General features: G+C 38.5%; 1 protein-coding gene across 3 annotated transcripts in view; it reads left to right on the top strand.

Annotated features, from left to right (window-relative positions):
* The window catches only part of ptch2 (patched 2), a 112,394-nt gene that overhangs the window by 75,777 nt on the left and 18,396 nt on the right, over window positions 1–18,221 (top strand). For all 3 annotated transcript variants that reach the window (XM_087990536.1, XM_043699052.2, XM_087990537.1), the window contains exons 16-19: window positions 7,664–7,806; window positions 8,649–8,829; window positions 10,666–10,946; window positions 17,142–17,279. In XM_087990536.1, the coding sequence (XP_087846662.1) occupies window positions 7,664–7,806; window positions 8,649–8,829; window positions 10,666–10,946; window positions 17,142–17,279 (743 nt within the window). The remainder of the gene's footprint in view (window positions 1–7,663; window positions 7,807–8,648; window positions 8,830–10,665; window positions 10,947–17,141; window positions 17,280–18,221) is intronic.

Genomic DNA, 18,221 nt, shown 5'->3' on the forward strand with positions numbered 1-18,221 from the left:
ATAACCTGAAGAGATTCAATGTTATTCAGTTGCCAAATCTAGATATTTCTGCATCTAATAATGTTGAATACCCTTGCCATCACCTAAGGAACTGGCTTGAAAACTTTGGCTTGAGTGTAGCTCATAGAAAACAAAAGGCACTTATCTTGACAAATCTCTTGAGTTATCTTTTCTTCTTTTTCTCTTTAAATATGTAAAATAAAATGTTGTTTAGTTCTATTTTCAATGTTAATATAATTGCACCAAGTGCATATGTTAACATTACAATGGAAACAGTCATTGGGCTAATGCACACACGATAGCATGGGTGGTCTCAGTCAGATTGATGGGCCCTTTTTGACAGATGTAAATAACAAAGAGACACATATAATGAAAGAATGGGGCCTTTTACTTTATAAAATTTATGCTGACATTGACTGCACATGTATAAAATGGTTAGTTTATCAGTTCAGGTGGCAGCGCAAACTCATTTTTTTTCATGAACTGAAGAAATATTTATCAGCTCAATACTTTTAGACAGAATGTAGCTAGCTGAAAATTTAAACTAGAGAGGAGGGCCATTCATCTGAAAGCAGAACAACAAATGCACAAGAAACTAATGAGAAAGTGAATACAGTGAGACTGTGAAAAACAAATGAATGGAAGCCAAACTCTTGAGAGCAATGGACAGTTGGAATCTCTACAGTATGGAAGTGGGCCATTTCACCCACTGAGTCAAGACCAACCCTCCAAATAGCAGCCCACCCACACCAACCCCCTCCCCCTCATAATCCTACATTTCCCTTGGCTAATCCACCTAGCCTGCACAACATGGGCAATTTAGCCAATCCATCTAACCTGCACATCTTTGGACTGTGGGAGGAAACCCACATTGACGCAGGGAGAGAGTGCAAACTCCACTTAGACAGTAGCCAGAAGGTAGAATTGAACTCAGGTCCCTGGGACATGAGGCAGCATGCAGTGAATATAGGCTAAGGAACACAGACAACTTCACTCAGTATCATCAAGCTCTGTGACTAAACTGAGTGGTGCTGATCCACCCACCTCCCCATGGTGTGGGGCATTACCCGTTGCTGCAAGAGTAAGTAAAAACACTTCACTATAGGAAAAACATGCATTTACATCATGCTTATAACACAGTGAAACATCTAAAGGCATTGCTATAGAGGAAAATTCAAATGCTTTGTGTACAATTACATTGGATCCTGAAAACTTCTGGATTAATGAAATGAGGGAGGACCATAAAAGGAGTGTTTCTGTACAACATTTCGTACTGAGCAACGAAAGATTTATTATACCAAAAGCAGAGATAGGTGATAAAGGAATGTCTTAAAGATGAGGGAGAGAGGTGATGATGTTTAAGGAATGAATTACAGAGCTTTGGGCACAGGTGCCAATGATGAGGTGAAAGAATTGTGAAATGCACAAAGGTCAAAGTTGAAGAAACACCAAGTTCTTAAAGCTTGTACAAAGATAAGAAGGAGTGAGGCCATGGAGAGATTTGAACATGTGGTTTAAAATTATGACATTATTGGTTTGAGAGCCAGTATAAGATCAGCTAACACAGGTTTATGAATCGAGGGGATTTGTTTTAAGTTCTTTTACAGGCATCAGAACTTTGGCATGGCCCATGTTTCCAGCGAGTAGAAGGGAGGAGGCTGACCAAGAAAGCCTTGGATTAGTTGTGTTTAGAGGGAATGAAAGCATGGATGAAGGTTTAACACTTGGTGGACTGGGGTATATTTGGAGATGCATGATACTATGGAGGTGGAAATAGGTCGATCTTTCTAATGGAGAGTGTAGGAGTTTAGAGGTTGCCACGTCTGTCACAACAGGCCTTTTATGGACTTTATGCAGTTAAAGAGAAATTGTACTGGTCAGAAATGAAAAAAACAGTTGTAACTTTCAAAGAACTAAACATGTCAAAGCTTGAAAGAAATAGAGGGATTGAGACCTACAAATGTGCGAAGAAGAAAGTGAGAAAAACTTCTAATAAGGCTAAAACATAGATATCTATTTGCACAAATCAGGGCACTCTGTTTAAGTCAAAAAGTAAGCTGGACCAATTTGGGAAAGAATCACACACATTATGAGAGAAATGGTCAATCTAAATTAATATTGTAAAGGCAACCTTTAATCTCAATTGACATTGGCTCATCTTGCTTTTTGACTTAAACAGAGTGCCCTGATTTGCATGGATATGGTGTTCCAATTCAAATATTTTCCAATCAGCCTGATCAGAGTTGTTATTAAACACCTCTGAGGCAAGTGGGACTTGAACCCAAGCCTCTTGGTCCAGTGGTAGGGACACTACCACTGCACTATAAAAAAGTTGGTGTTTCAATTCACATTTAATTGTAATGATATACAGCTGTGACTTAACTTTTCTGAACAAATTTGTGGGTGGCATATTTGATTGAATTATGAAGGCTTGTAAATATAGGTGCTCCATTTCTACAGAGGAAAGTTCAAATGCTCGGTGTACAATTACACTGGATCCCGAAAGCTTCTGGATTAATGCGATGAGGGAGGACCATAAAACCATAAGATTTACGAGCAGAATTAGGCCGTTCGGCTCACCCAGTTTGGTCACCATTCGATCCTGGCTGATATGTTTCTCAATCTCATTCTTCTGCCTTCTCCTCATAACCTTTTATCCTCTTACTAATCAAGAAGTCAAGAACCTATCTGTCTCTGTCTTAAATACACTCAGTGACATAGCCTCCTCAGTCTTCTGTGACAATGAATTCCATAGATTCACCACCCTTTAACTAAAGGAATTCCTCCCCATCTCAGTTCTAAGGGGTCGTGCCTTCACTCTGAGGCTGTCCCCACAGATCCTAGTCTCTTCCAATAATGGAAATATCTTCACTACGTCCACTCTATCCAGGCCTTTCAGTATTCTGTAAGTTTAAATGAAATCCTCCTCATCCTTCTAAACTCCACTGAGTACAGGCCCAAAGGCCAGAACCACTACTCATATGACAAGCCCATCAGGAGTTAAGAAACTATTTTGGATAATGTATGAAATTTGGGGAAAGAATCAAGATATCATTAAAGCATTGTTTACACAGCGACCACCAAGGAATCGCTGTTTATTTTTCCTATAAATAAACTGTAATTTTTCAAATTTCATCTAAACAAATGGACAGTTATCAATCCCATTGGAAAATAAGATGCCGCAAAATTTTCCATGAACGAATGCATTGGGGATTCAGCTGGTTTAATAATATTTTTATTTGGATAAAATGTATGCCCGAAAAAGGCTTTGGTTTTCACAAATTGTTTTTGTCTAGCTAAAGTAGATGCAGTGATGTCTGATGACCTACAGTATCAATGTAATTTACACTTGGTTTTGGATCCTTCCCTAACAGAAATTACAAAAAAAGCCTCTTCTAATTTTCTCATCCATTTGCCCATTGGACATTTTTCTGTCCTCATAAATGATAGTGAATTTCAAAAATAGTCAGGGTCTATTCTTCTAAATAAAAGGTGTTGAAATAGTGCGTAATTTCTCAAAATTCGCTGATACTTTAATGGTTAAAGAAATTAACATTATAAACTAATAATAACGACATTTCTCGTACTGGAGAGGGTAAAGAAAATCAAGTCAACATAAGCAGACTGGTCAGAAAGTCTTCAACTTTTGAATATATGAATAGCTCATGCAGAGGCATACTCAGAAATAAGCATATATTCTTTGAGCTGATGCTTAGCAAGGATTCTACGTCATTAAAGAACACAATTATCAGAGAAAGTCTCAAAAGGCTATTCAGCTGTGTAGTTTCGTGATACTTTCTTCATCCTGCTGCAATATAAAAAAAAATTTTGCAGTACTTCATCTAAAGGTCAATTTGCCTGTGAATCAGATCCATGATTCCTGACATCTCGCATTATATCACTTCATTAAAGTCCTGGATCATGTCAGCCAAGGAGGAGCGTTACTGATATTCTGTGGCATTGTTTGCTGGTAGTAATTGGCACCTTTATCTATCTAAGTCCTGGTCCAACCCAGTACACCCCAGTCCAACATCGGCATCTGCAAATCTTATCTATCTAACACGCATGCTCATCTTCACTTTCAGTGTTTTTAAACTACTTTCTGAAATACTTCTCATTTTCGCCTGTGTCCTGCTGCTCAAAACATGGCACTTCCTGCCTTTTCATAGACTTTTCATGGGTGAACTCAATAGTGCCCTCTGGTACCAATAAACAGCATTGTTCTGAGGCGCTCACCAGCATAAACACAGTTGCCTCCCAGCTCTCCTGAGTATGGAGCACAGAAATGTATTCAAAAGAGTTGAATTGCCTTCGGGCTGATTGGAGGAGGGGAATGGAGGGTGGGAAACACAACGATGCCTTTCTCTTTCCCCAGTAAGCCTACTCACATTACATCCTGATGCCTTGAGGGTTTGAGTTGATTGCAGTTGCAAGATTGAATGACAAGGTGTGTTTACATTTCAGCAGAATCTCTGACAGGCACCCAACACTTTGTCAAGGACTCACCATGAGGTGGGATCATTATCCTACCTCAGCCCTTTAATCAAAGACACTCATCAGAATCTCTTCACAAAGCTGCAATTTAGCAATGTTTCTAAATAGATTTGTGTCAAGATTTCCTTCAGCTTTATCGGTGCAGGGAGTTTTGTTTAGAAATACTATTACCACATGACTATTATATTTTCATTCTCCCATCTCCCTCTTTCACATCCACATACATTGACTTCATTTTCTTGATGAGCAATTGTACCTGCCTGTACTTCAGACCTGGCTTTTTCTGAGTAATGTGCAGATGAAGGAGCGTACAGAAATAACACCTGGAGTTCTGACTCTTAACAGTGGATGTCTTTCCCTACTGTCTCTTTCAGACAACCTTCATATAATGAACTCACCAACATGTTATACCATACTTTCATCGGAGAAATGCTTCAGCTGAATATAAAGATAACTTAAGATACTTTGAAGACATAATATTTTGCTTCTTCTTTAAAAGAGATGAATGAGCTTGTCATTTATACTTTTGCTGAAAATGTGTTGCTGGAAAAGCGCAGCAGGTCAGGAGCATCCAAGGAACAGGAGAATCGACGTTTCGGGCATAAGCCCTTCTTCAGGAATTTATACTTTTGACCAATTATACATGGGTGTGCTAATGCCATGACATCTGGCAGCTGGGTGACTCTTTTACTTTTTCCTTGACAGGGGGCCTTTGGTCTGATATTAGACAAATAGGCCTCACTCCATACAGCTCCTCTCAGCTCAGGCATTTACTGAGTGCAGATACAATCCTCTCCAAAGCTTCTGATTGCCAGAAATGCTCAAGCTTTGAAAACCTTGACCCAAATCTCCCAAGAATCACACTGACATTTTGTTTTGAACCTACATTGTTAACAGACACTACATGGAGATTCAAGTAAGTCATTCTCTTTTTAAAAAAAGGAAGGCAAATCTTTTCAAGTCTCCAGATCATCTCATCATATTCCTCAATTATTTATATTAAAATATCAGAGATTTCAAACTTAAGTGTGAAGGCTCTGTCTTCCATCTTTGCCAACACACGTTGCCACAACTGATTGAAGGCCTTGTTGTAAAAGGACACTTAACCATTTCCTTTCATCCAACAATCATGGTAAAACAGTCATTGTGAATGCAGATTACTCATTTATAGTAAGGATATTTTCAAAGCCGTGAACATCAAATCACATGCTTTATGATAATATCCTTTAATTTGTATGATCTTTTACGGATCTGAATGAATAATAAAATCATTGGCATATTTAAACATTTGACCACACTTCCAGTGTCAGAGGCACAGATAGAAAGAAATAGATTGAAAAACACACGCACAGATGCACAATAAAAGCAAAGATTCTTAAATGTTCAAAGTGTCTGCCAGATGGAATTTACTGGTTTTAAAAAATGCCTTTGTCACAGCCGTAACAGATTGAACAGACTATTGCTTTTAAAAAGACAGTATATCTTTTTCTGTTGGACCACACAGCATACTATTCAACATACTAAAAATAAAAATTAAACATGCACACAGTGCCTTTTAATACACCCCAGGCATTCCCAGATCTTAATGTGGTTTTTTTCCAGTGATGTTAAATTACCGCTTTTGAAGTGCTTTTTTTTAAAACCACCAGATTAAGTGGTGGCGGCAACAGAATTGTTCTGAAAAGTTTTGTTTAAATAATTTTATTATGTTCATGTTTGCAGTTCAGGGCACAATTTAGTCTTCTTCAGGGTTTGAGATGTCGACACTGGAGAATGGAACTTTTCCATCTTTGTTATTCTGTTTCAGGACTAAGCACTTGCAGGCAGGTCATAACACAGTCTTGGCACAGGATAAACGTCTTCCTGCACTACCTTGATAGCGTTCTACGGGCAATGTACTGCAGTTGCGTGCTCATCTATCATTCATTAAATTGTAAATTCATTGTGTAGAGTACGAACTTTTTGAGAGTTGGCAATTGACATTCTTTAATACTTGAGACTGTACTCTCATTTTTCCCACCTTACTTTCATGGTGACCCTCTTATTGTTTTAAAGTAACAGCTCTGACGAGTAATTAAATTTGTTGGTATATGTTTGTATATTTACAGTCATAGAGATATACAGCACGGAAACAGACTCTACAGTCCAACTCATCCGTGCCGATCAGATATCCCAACCTAACCTAGTCCCATTTGCAAGCACTTGGACCATATCCCTCTATCCCCTTCCTATTCATATACCCATCCAGATGCCTTTAAATGTTGCAATTGTACCAGCCTCCACCACTTCCTCTGGCATTCCATACATGCACCACCCTCTGTGTAAAGAAGTTGCCCCTTAGGTCTCTTTTATCTTTCCCCTCTCACCCTAAACCTACGCCCTCTAGTTCTGGACTCCACCACCCCAGTGAAAAGACCTTGTCTATTTACCCTTTCCATTCCCATCATTATTTTATAAATCTCTATATGATCACCCCTCAGCCTATGACGCTCCAGGGAAAACAGCTCTAGCCTATTGAGGCTCTCCCTATAGCTCAAATCCTCCAACCCTGGCAACATCCTTATAAATCTTTTCTGAACCCTTTCAGGTTTCACAACATCCTTCTGATAGGAAGGAGACCAGAACTGCATGCAGTATTCCAAAAGTGGCCTAACCACCGTTCTGTACAGTCGCAACATGACCTCCTAACTCTTATATTCAGTGCTCTGACCAATAAAAGAAAGCATTCCAAACATCTTCTTTACTATCCTATCTACCTGCGACTCTGCTTTCAAGGTAGATAGGTAGCTTGATTTATATTCATATAATTGAGATAAGGCTATAGCTCATCTGTTGCAATTAATTGGCCAGTTCTCTAATGGGCGAACAATCCTCTCTGCCATATTATTTCCCAGGTAATGAAGAGAAATGTCAGATATATTTGCTAGTTTATAAAAATTTACCCGGAATTTGACAACACATTTTCTCTGGTTATCTTGTTAAGAATAAAGGTTTTGATCATTGTTAATTTGACTGCTATGGGTTATAGAGTACTTGTCCATCATATCATTCTATCCACAACCATGTGCAAGGAGAAACTCTTACTAAACTCAGATTAAAAGCCCTGGTGTGATAGTAATTACAGACCAGCCCTTCTGACTTCTCATGTGCTGTTGACTTCATCACCCAGGGTTGCAGGCTGCATTTGATGAAGACTGGAGGACAGGCAAAATCACCAGGGAAAGTTACCGTAATGGCTCTGAAGATGGAGTCCTTGCATATAAATTACTCATACAAACTGGAAACAAAAAAGAGCCCTTCAACTATAACCAGGTGAGCAAGATAAGCAAACATGTTGTCGAATTGTCAGGACAAGGGTACTGTCGTTGTTTTGCTGGTCTGTGTAGGCTGAAGTGCAATGAGGTGAAAATTATCTTCAATGTCACAATATCTGAATGAAGCTGTTTGTACAATACTTCCTGATCTGAATGACGCAGTTAGTTAGCACACACAATTTAAGACCTGGGTTTGAATCCAATCCTGATTCCTAGGATGGAAATCCTGTTTATTTAACACCCTGAATTTGGCAGTTCATTAACAGCAGCATTCAGATTACAAGGACATCTGATGCAGGGAGTGTCACACTGCTGCCTGGATAGCAGACTAAAGCTGAACGAGGGCAATTTATTTGAAGCAGAGTAGGGGGAGCTTTACTTCAAATCTAACCAGTGTTGTATCTGACTTGATTATTATACTGAGTGATGTGTTTCACAGTCATTGTAATTTCCTGGGAGCTTGCTTTACACACTCTTGGTTAGTTGAAATTAAATTCTCCATCTTCTTATTACTTCAAAAGCTTAGGGGTTTTCCTGTGTTTTTCAGTACCCTGTTGAGGAGGCACTATGGGAATCCCAATCAACAAGCCTATAACGGTCAAGCTGGGTGCACTATATGTTCTTCTGCCTATTATGTTTATATGATATAAAAATTGTGACAAAAGTTCCATTCCCCACTACAGATATTCTTTATTCTGCTGAGTACCAACTCCACTATGTCACTAAAGTAAACTCTTAACTCACATATTTCTGTGATCAGTGATTGGTGCACCATTTTGTCCACGTCTCTTCTAAGGGTAAAAAGATGCAGTAATGACTTCCTTGTCTTATTTATGACAGCTGACTTCAAGGAAGTTGGTGGATGAGGATGGAATCATCAACCCTGATACCTTTTACATCTATCTGACGGTGTGGGTCAGTAACGATCCATTGGGTTACGCTGCATCTCAGGCGAACTTCAATCCCCACCCACCTGAATGGATTCATGACAGATATGACACAACTGGAGAGAACTTGAGAAGTAGGTATTCCAATGTGTGCCAGAGTCCTTGTGTCACTGAGCAAACTGCCTTGTCTTGAGGAGAGCCCAAGAATATAAATTAGACAGTGTGCTGTTAAAGCTTACCCTATAAATCTCTTCCAGTCAGACAGTGAAGAAAATGTTCATTAAAATAGTGAATGGAGGCTCAATGGTATTACACCCGCACTTGCCTCCCCAAAACTGAAATAAATTGTGGTCATCTTTTTCGAGATGGCAGGAATGTGTGATTTCTTTAGTGGTGATACCAAGAAAAATGTTTCATGCTTCAGTCGTTATGTGGTTCAGACTTAAAAGGAGTTAAATAACCAACTCTTCACAACCAATCTACTGTAACAATGGTGATGGCACAAGATATGTACTTTTACAGTATATCTTTATGCACTGCGTTCTTAGAATCAAGAAACACAAATGCTCACCTGTACTTTCTTTTATGGTCACATATAGACTAAAGCAGGATGAGTCAATTGAAGTATGGTTGCTAGCTCTCTTGGGTTGTTCTGACTAGCTTTGAGAAAAAGAACACTGAAAGGACCCCAGGGTGGCCTAAGCATAGAGAGAATTAAAATTATTCTGACCACAAGGCATCTTAGTCAGGAGACAATTCTGGGTGACTTGAGAGACAAACCCTATAACCTTAATGCATCTCGGAGTCTGGCAATGTTAATGAGACTCGATGTAAAGTGGTCTCCTGGCTGTTTCAACAGTCATCTGTTGCTATCAGTCATGCCCTCTGGGTGCTGATGGCTTTCTGTATTGTCACAATGCTGCTGACCTTCTTCACCTAATTAGCAGCCAACACCTGTTGTGAACAGTCACAGCCAGCAGCTAACAACGCCGTGACCTATTCGCAGAGGTCGCTGGACATGCACTGGCCACACCAAATGGTTGAGTCCTGTATACAGCATTCAGATGTGCCATACCAAACATAATCCCCGCCAGCAAATCTCTTTTGCAGCAGCCTTGTCCCACCTGCTGCAGTCAATGCATAAGGACATCAGAAATAGGCCTCCACTCCATTTTTCCGCCCGCCTTCAGTAACTTTCACTCCCATGCAGATCAAAAGTCGTCCTGTAGTGCAGCATAAATTTCTTCAATGCCTCAATTTACAGTGCTTTCTGAGGTAAAGCATGCCAAAGATTACCAACCTGGATTAGAACATACATTTTTGCTTTCCACATTTGAGGATAATCCTCATTTTCTTTGTAAGTGGTTAAAATTTATTCAGAAACTGTGCTATCCACTTCTCATTTCTCTCACAAGATGAAACACCTCTCTGCATCTACCCTCATAATCTTGTGTTTCAATAAAACACCTCTAATTCTTTTAAATGCCACTGAGTGTGGAACTGCATCCTGTGAGACAAATCCTTCATCCAAGGAAACAACTTAATGAGCCTTCTCTGAATTATCTCCTATCAAGTATTCCTCAAATGTGGAAAGCAAAAATGTAAGTTGTACACCAAGTTTGGTGTCACTAATGCCCTGTGCAGTTTTTATACTCCATCGCCTTTGTAATAAAGGCCAAAATTCCAGTTGCTGTAATGCCGATTAATATACATCAAAGATGGATTGGTCAGTTGTTCTATGAGTTGAGGACATATAGAATCCTGGTTATATTGTCACAGCAATGACATTTCCTGTACAATATTAAAATAGATAAAAGATATGTCTTTAACATGTAACTGTCTGCAGTAGGAATAAAACCTACGGCAGTAGGATCATAACATATAGTTTCACTGAGTATCACGGATGTTCTCATCTGTTGTGTTTAATTTTTTGCCTCCTTTAACCTTTTCTGCGTCCCCCTTTCAAACAGTTCCTGCCGCTGAGCAGATTGAGTTTGCCCAGTTCCCTTTCTACCTGACTGGCCTGCAGCAAACTTCAGATTTCATCGAAGCCATTGAGAGCGTCAGAGCAATATGTGAAGAGTTCACGAAGAAGGGGGTGCTCAACTATCCCAATGGTTACCCTTTCCTGTTCTGGGAGCAGTACATCGGCCTACGGCACTGGTTTCTACTCTCTGTCAGCATTGTATTGGCGTGCACATTCCTGGTGTGTGCTCTTCTGCTGCTCAATCCTTGGACAGCCGGCATCATTGTAAGTGTCTATCATAGTTAACATGACAACATTAATATGATGGGCAGGCCTGTGGAGGCAGATGTTTTTTCCAGTGTTGAATCTTCCAAAATGTTTCAACTTCTTTGCAAGATTTTTTTCATTTTATTCAACTACTGGATCTCTTAAAGAGTTACATCATGAATACTCCCCCTACAAATGTAGTGTTTGGGTGGTTTGAGGTTAGGTATGGATTCCTTTAATTTTTTTCTTGTATATTTTTCAGTTGCCTTGTTTTTCTTATCTCTACACTACCCCACTATCTCAGTGGAGAGTTTAGCGTACAAGCAGCTTCTAGGTGCCTTATAATGTTTCTTCATTACCTGTTATCATTGGCTGTTTATTTAGCAATTTTGCTTTTGAATGGAAAATCATACAGTAGAGAGAGAAACCCAAGAGGAGAGATAATTGAAAAGTAGGATTATGCAATTTTATGTTCAGCAAAAAATAACGTAGAAATATTTAAAGTCAACATTATCAATGCTATATAACCCACAAGCATAAAGAATGAAAATGAGGTGTGTGTTCTTATGTGCGAGAGAATGCATGCAGAGCTCACTATGTTATTTATGAATAACATAGTGCTGTTACCTCCAATTAACAACTAAAACTTAGAACTCTGTGTGGTGAAGTGTATTAAAACAATTGTTCTGCATTTGCATACACAAACTGTTCAGTTTAATTTAAACTTTGCTAAATTGATCCTGCAGTTCATGGCATCCATTTGTGACAATATCCCCTCTGCCCAGTATTTTCGACCAAACAATTCCCTTTTCAGATGGGCAGGATCCTGAAACTGTTTGAAGTTCAGAACTTGCCTTTGATTTTCTGTAAGGAAGAAACAATACAAAAACATAATTAAGATTGTAGCTTGATAAACTTGTGGGGGCTATAAGCATAGGACGAGGTAACAATGTTGACTGGATCACTCTTTGGAGAGCTGACAACAACTCAGTGGACCAAATGGCCTACTCATATGCTGTCAAGATCTGATAATAATGACGCTTTGACTGTAATAGTCTTCATGTTAGAAAACGATTCCCTTTTCATTGACAGTGACACAACTTGGATGGAGCCTTTTACAGTTGTTCCTGGGAGGAGCAAAGTAGCACTAGCTGCTGTATTCCTTGCAAGGACATTTGGAAAGCTGTTGGGTTGCTAGTCAAGTTGCTGTAACATTTGTTCATCAGGCACATTTTTTTTTGTAGTTACAAGATCAATCAATGCTTTAAAAATGAGTTGAAGTTGACAATATAATTGCCAGAGAAAATACAGCACGATACCCTCATTTTTATAACTTTACTAGTCTCTGAAGAACCACCTACAGTTGCCAATAAATTAACTTGTAGGGGATATTGTTTGAGGTTGATGGAGTACAGTGGGAAGTAATCATTTAAGAAAACAGCGATAAAATAGTCAGTGCTCAAGGGATCCCCACATCCCGGTCTGTCTGAATTTGGGGAAAGAATTGTCCTTGACTTGACCTTCAAGTGCTAAATTCATCCATCAGTAACTGACGGGTTATAGCAGGAGAGTAGCTGGGAAGGATTTCACAGTAATGAGGGGGAGGCCTGTTGGCCAGGAGGGGTCACCGCAAGGCATTTTTCCAGAGCCCAGTTAATAATACCATGAAAAGCAAACCTAGCTTCAAGAGAAAACTGCCAAAGACTGATTCTTTTGGAAAGGGATCTGTGTACATACTTTATATTGACAAATGTAAAATGAATAAGATTTTGCAAAGCCAGATGTGTCTCTGTTCTGGCTCAATAGAAGTACTGTTGCTTCAGAGCCAAAGGTTTTTGGACTCAAGTCTCACACCAGAAACCCAAGCATAAAATTCAGGTTGACACTCCATTACAATACTGAGAGAGATGCCACCTTCTCAAAGAGATGATACATTGAAACCAATCTGCCCCTTCAGGTAGTTGGAAATGATTCCATGTCACTATTAGCTTTGTCAATATCTGTCTTCAACAAACATCATTGAAAAGAACAAATTATCAGGTCACTATTTCATTGATGTTTGTCAGAACTTGCTGTAAGCAAAGTGGGTGCTGTGATTCCAACATTACAAATCTGTTTCAAAAGTACTTCATTGTCAGTAAAACCCATTGAGAGTCCTAAGGTTGTGAAATATATAAATGTAGGTCTTTCTTTCCTTAGTGTGTAACAATGACATCAGATGCATTTAAAATCTGCTTTAACATAATGAAACATCCTGAGGCTCTTCATAAAGTCATAATCAGACAAGTGTAAGATATTTATACAGCTGTGACGCCATTTTGGATTATTTATTTATGCAAATATATTATCCTGTGAAAATATATTTATTCCTCAGCAACGTCTTTTAATCTTATAAATTAGGTTTACTTAATAACACAGCTATGGTACCATAATGTTGTAAAAGAGCTCCTATATTGTATATGTGACATATATGATTTGGAGCGTTATGGAGAATTGACAATAATTACTAAAGAACATGAAAATGTTTAGGAATAGCTATCAACCAGTAAGTACAATAAACCTAGTCCTTTTTGGTAAATTGGAGTTAGAACCAGGCGAAAGCCATTTGAACCTTGGAAATGTTCCACTGTTCATAAAGTTCATGCCTGATCTGATTAGGATCTCAATTTCACTTTGCTGTCAGCTTACTATATTACCTTGATTCTATTATCTATCAAAAATCTAACTCAATCTTGAATACATTCAATATCACAGCCTCCATAGGTTTCTGAGTTCCACAGCCTAATAATATATACTCAGAAAAAATAAATCTCCACATTAAAAGTGAGATCTCTTATTCTTATACTGTCTGTTAGCTCCAGTCTCCCCTTCAAGGAGAAGTGTCCTGTCACAAGTTACCCTGTCAAGATCCCTCAGAATTTTATATTTTTTGATTAGATCTCCTTTCATTCTTCTCAACTCCAATAGGTAAAGATGCAACCTGTTCAACCTTTGTTTATAAGCTTTTCAATCCTCGAATGAGTGAGTGGACCTTCTCTGAACTGATTCCAATGAAACTATGCCCCTTTTCAAATCAGGAGACCAGAATTGTGTGCAGTCCTCCAGATGTAGTGTCACTGTGGCCCTGTACAGCTGCAATATCATTTCCCTACTTTTATGGTCCGTTTCCCCTTGCAATAAATACCAGCATTCCATTTGGCTTTCTAATTCCTTGCTCTGCCTGCATACTAACTTTTTATGATTCATGTTGGTCGGCATGGACGAGTTGGACCAAAGGTTCTGTTTCTGTGCTGTACATCTCTATGACTATATGTACGAGGGTATCCAGATCCTTCTGCACCTCCAATTATCTCACCATAACCCTCACAAGGTCTTCTCTCCAATGATATCTTATAGTATCTTGAATTTATTTTAATTTTTCTGCTTGAACAACTTTCTCTGGTGAGAGACCATGTGATGTTAGCCTGATCTCCAGGAGCTCAGTGGGTTTACACAGTGAATAAGTGAACCACAGAACACAGCCCAGTTGCCTTGTCACCCCACCTCAACGTTACCACCATCTGTTCTCTAAAATTTCAACAAGAGAATTTGTTATGTCTTTAAGTTATGTGATTAAGAGTAAGTTCAGAAATGGAAACTGAACAGATAGTTGGGGTTAAGTATCAAGGAAGTAAATGAATTCAAGGCCTTTGATTGATTTTCATCAACTACTCAAGTTTTACAATTGTAATTTGAGATTTCATCTCATACAGCACATCCCCTTCCACCTCGCAACACACCCTCCACTCAACTGGAGCCTCATATTTTACTCTCAGGGATCTATTAAACTGCGCCTTCGCTGAGCTTCAAATGATGGCCTTCAAGACATGTGGAATTGTAATATCAGAAATCTCCACTTGTTCAGTTGGCCACGAAACAGTCAGCATGCACCAGCACCAAGGCTGAAGGATGAGCTATTCCTCAACATTCTCCTTCCCTTGAGGAGCACAGCCAGTTTTTTGTTTGACTTAGATTGGAAAATAATTATGCGGAAAGAAAAGGTTAATGCAGCTTGAATCTGAAGTCTTTTTTACAGTTTTAAGGCACACACATAGTGCCATAACAATATTTTCCTTGAAAACTCTGATTAAAAGAACATTACTTTGGAATTTAAAAACCACTCTTTGTTTGTCAACCATGGCTGAGCTGGTGGTATCCTCACTTCTGAGTCACAAGGCAGTGGGTTCAATTCCCATTCCAAAGATTTCGACAAAGAAGTTGAGGCTTAGAAACTGCTATAGCCCCAAGGGAGTATAGCATTGTTGGAAGAACTGTTCATAGGATGGGATCTTAAACCTATACTCTTTCTGTGTTGGACATCAAAAAAATCACACAACATTTTTTCAGAGAAGTGCGGGAATGTTAGCCACCAATGTCTTGGATAACATATATCCCTCAATCCAGGACAAGGTTAAAAAAAAAGAGGTTATCTAGTCATTAAACAATTACTGTTCATTGAAAATTGCTGTGTAAAAATGAGTAGATTACAACAATTACTGCACTTGGTTGACTATAGAATGCTTTGGACCATGCTGAAATTGTGAAAGAGGCTATATTAATACAATTTTAATTTATTTCCCATTATTTGATGTTTAGTTACAGTGGTGATAATGCCTTTACAACAGTGAAATACTGAAAACTCATCCATGTATAGTAATCCTATTCAATTTCATTATGAAGGAATTTGAATTTATCTATGGTTCCTTTTGCACCAGTCAAACAACAGGGTATGCGTGACAAAACCTGCCTTGTGCTGACATCAAAGCAAGAATCTTATCACAGCTTAGGTACAGGGGAAGCGAAATAAGTAAAGACAGAACCAATTTTCATACAAGCACACAAATCCTTGGCTGTTCATTGCAATCATGAGTCAAATGTGCCAAGTGTCAACATGTTAGCATAAAAGTTGAGTGGATATTGTTGTGTGAAATAAAAAATGGAAATAAAAGGTTTCCTTGTCCCCACTTTAAAGGTGGTAGATATTCCCTGTAAACATTAAATCACAGGAGGCCCCTGTAACTCGATGCCTAACAGATGATAATGGCAGTAAGGTTCAGAGAGAATGCTCAGTTGCTGCTAACCTCATCTTCTCCCGTTCTGGGCTAGAGGGGACTAGAGGAATTTACATTTAAATAGCTTGCAGCCGAAGATAAAAGGACACATTATAAACAAACCCCTTGCTCTAGCATTTACTTACAAAGGGCAATATCTTTCTCCTCTCTGGTTTTGAAGTTAACCCTTCAAGTCAATCCTCAAATTTGTAGGAAGCTTTTTCTCATTCTGTCAATAAGATGAATGTCTTTGCTGTTTCCAACATTCAAAATCTTGAAATGTTAATTCCAAATCAGGAACTTCCTCTTCTTTTGCCTTGGATGTTTTAACTGGAAAATGTCATTGATTAAAGTGATAATGTGGGAAACCTGCAGTAATTCAATGCGTGTCATCATCAATGGAATAACCCAGTGAAAGTAAAGGCAGAATCTGTTTCAGTCAAAATATTCTACTATGTGAGGAAATATAAATAATTCAGTGTAAGATACTCCATTTATGTTTCGACATGCACAACATATTATAACATGCAACGTTGTGGATAGCAATTAATGAGCATTGTCCTTATCACACTGATCTCATACATTTTTTCAATTTTTATCAATAAGATTCAAAAGGTCTGCATTACATGAAGAGGTAATGGGAGGAGTAGTCCCCTTTTGGCAAACTCCATATCAGCTGGCCAACAGCAAAATATTTTCCCAATCTGATATGACTTTTTTTTTGTAAAAACAAGTTAATTGAATTCTAAATATTATGCACTTTTCTCCATCAATTTTATTCTAGCACATGCGATCCTTTAGAATTTGTGATGGCCATTCCACTGATTCGTTCCTCAATTAAAACTAAACCGTCCAATTTTCATTCTTTTATTAATATTTCTTTAGTACTTTCTCTGTCTCTTTATTTTGAATCCTTGCTTCAAATGGAAATTGTGATTAAATTAATAGCTTAGCGGTACGTCATCTAACTCACCCAGTTTCATATATACAAGGCCAAATTATTTGTAGGTACTTTGCCCAGTCACTTCCCATTGAAGACTGACTTTTTGTCACCTAGGCTTAAGCCACTGAGAACTCATGGTTTCCCTGCATGTCTAAGTCCTTCACCTTTGTTTATCTGCAGGTATTTGTCCTTGCTATGATGACAGTAGAACTCTTTGGAATTATGGGACTCATGGGCATCAAACTGAGTGCAATTCCTGTCGTGATCTTGATTGCATCTGTTGGAATTGGAGTGGAATTCACTGTCCATGTAGCTCTGGTGAGTAGATCCATTCTTTCTAGTATATAATTACCAACAAGGATAACTACAGCCCATACCATGGCAATGACTTCTGACCACAGTCAAATCTTGGTCTGAAGCTGTACCTCTCTTTCAGATTTTTTATTTCTGCATGCCTCCTATTTCCTTTGCCCCATTATTGCCAGCCATGCTTTCTGCTCTCAAAGCCTTAAATTCTGGTGTTCCTTCCCCAAATCTCTCAGCATATCTACTGTCCTCGAAAAAGCTTATCGAGTTTTAGCCATTCCTCCAAATGTATTCTTTGTCTATATTACTTCAGTGAAGGCTCTTGGTCAAATTTTCTACTCTTAAAGTGCCAATTAAATGCGAACTGATGATGCTGATAAAATTGAAATGTAGAATGGAGTAATTTAGCTGCAGAATAGATTTAATATTGTGACTACATACAACAGTCTGAAAATAAAGTATTTTCCTTTTGCAGCAAAAAAGAAATAAGCATCTGGTGTATTTAGCAGATTCATTTGAGTTTCTGATAAATCCTTTAGTTTAACTTCGAAAGTTTTTTTTTCTGTCATGGCTTATCAGCATTACTGAGAAAGTTAGCATTTGTTGCCAAAGTTTAATTGTTCTTGAATTGAGTGGCATTCAAAAGTCAACCACATTGCTGTGGGTCTGGAGTTACATGGAAGCTGGGCCAAGTGAGGGTGGCATATTTCCTTCACTAAAATAAACAGTGAGTTTTTACAACAATGGACAGTGGCTACATGCTTGCCATTGGATTAGCTTTTCATTCCAGATTTTTATTGAATGTAGATTCCATCAGCTTTTGTGATGAGATTTGAAACCTTGTTCCAATATTCCAAACAAGAGTCACATTGGACTCAGACCATTAACCCTGATTATTTCTCCACAGATGCTGCCCAACCTGTTGAGTTTCTTCAGCATTTTTTGTTTTTATTT

This window comes from Chiloscyllium plagiosum, unplaced genomic scaffold (genome assembly GCF_037043375.1).
Source record: "Chiloscyllium plagiosum isolate Xiang-an unplaced genomic scaffold, Cpla_swu_hap1 HiC_scaffold_9, whole genome shotgun sequence".
NCBI classification, from domain to species: domain Eukaryota; kingdom Metazoa; phylum Chordata; class Chondrichthyes; order Orectolobiformes; family Hemiscylliidae; genus Chiloscyllium; species Chiloscyllium plagiosum.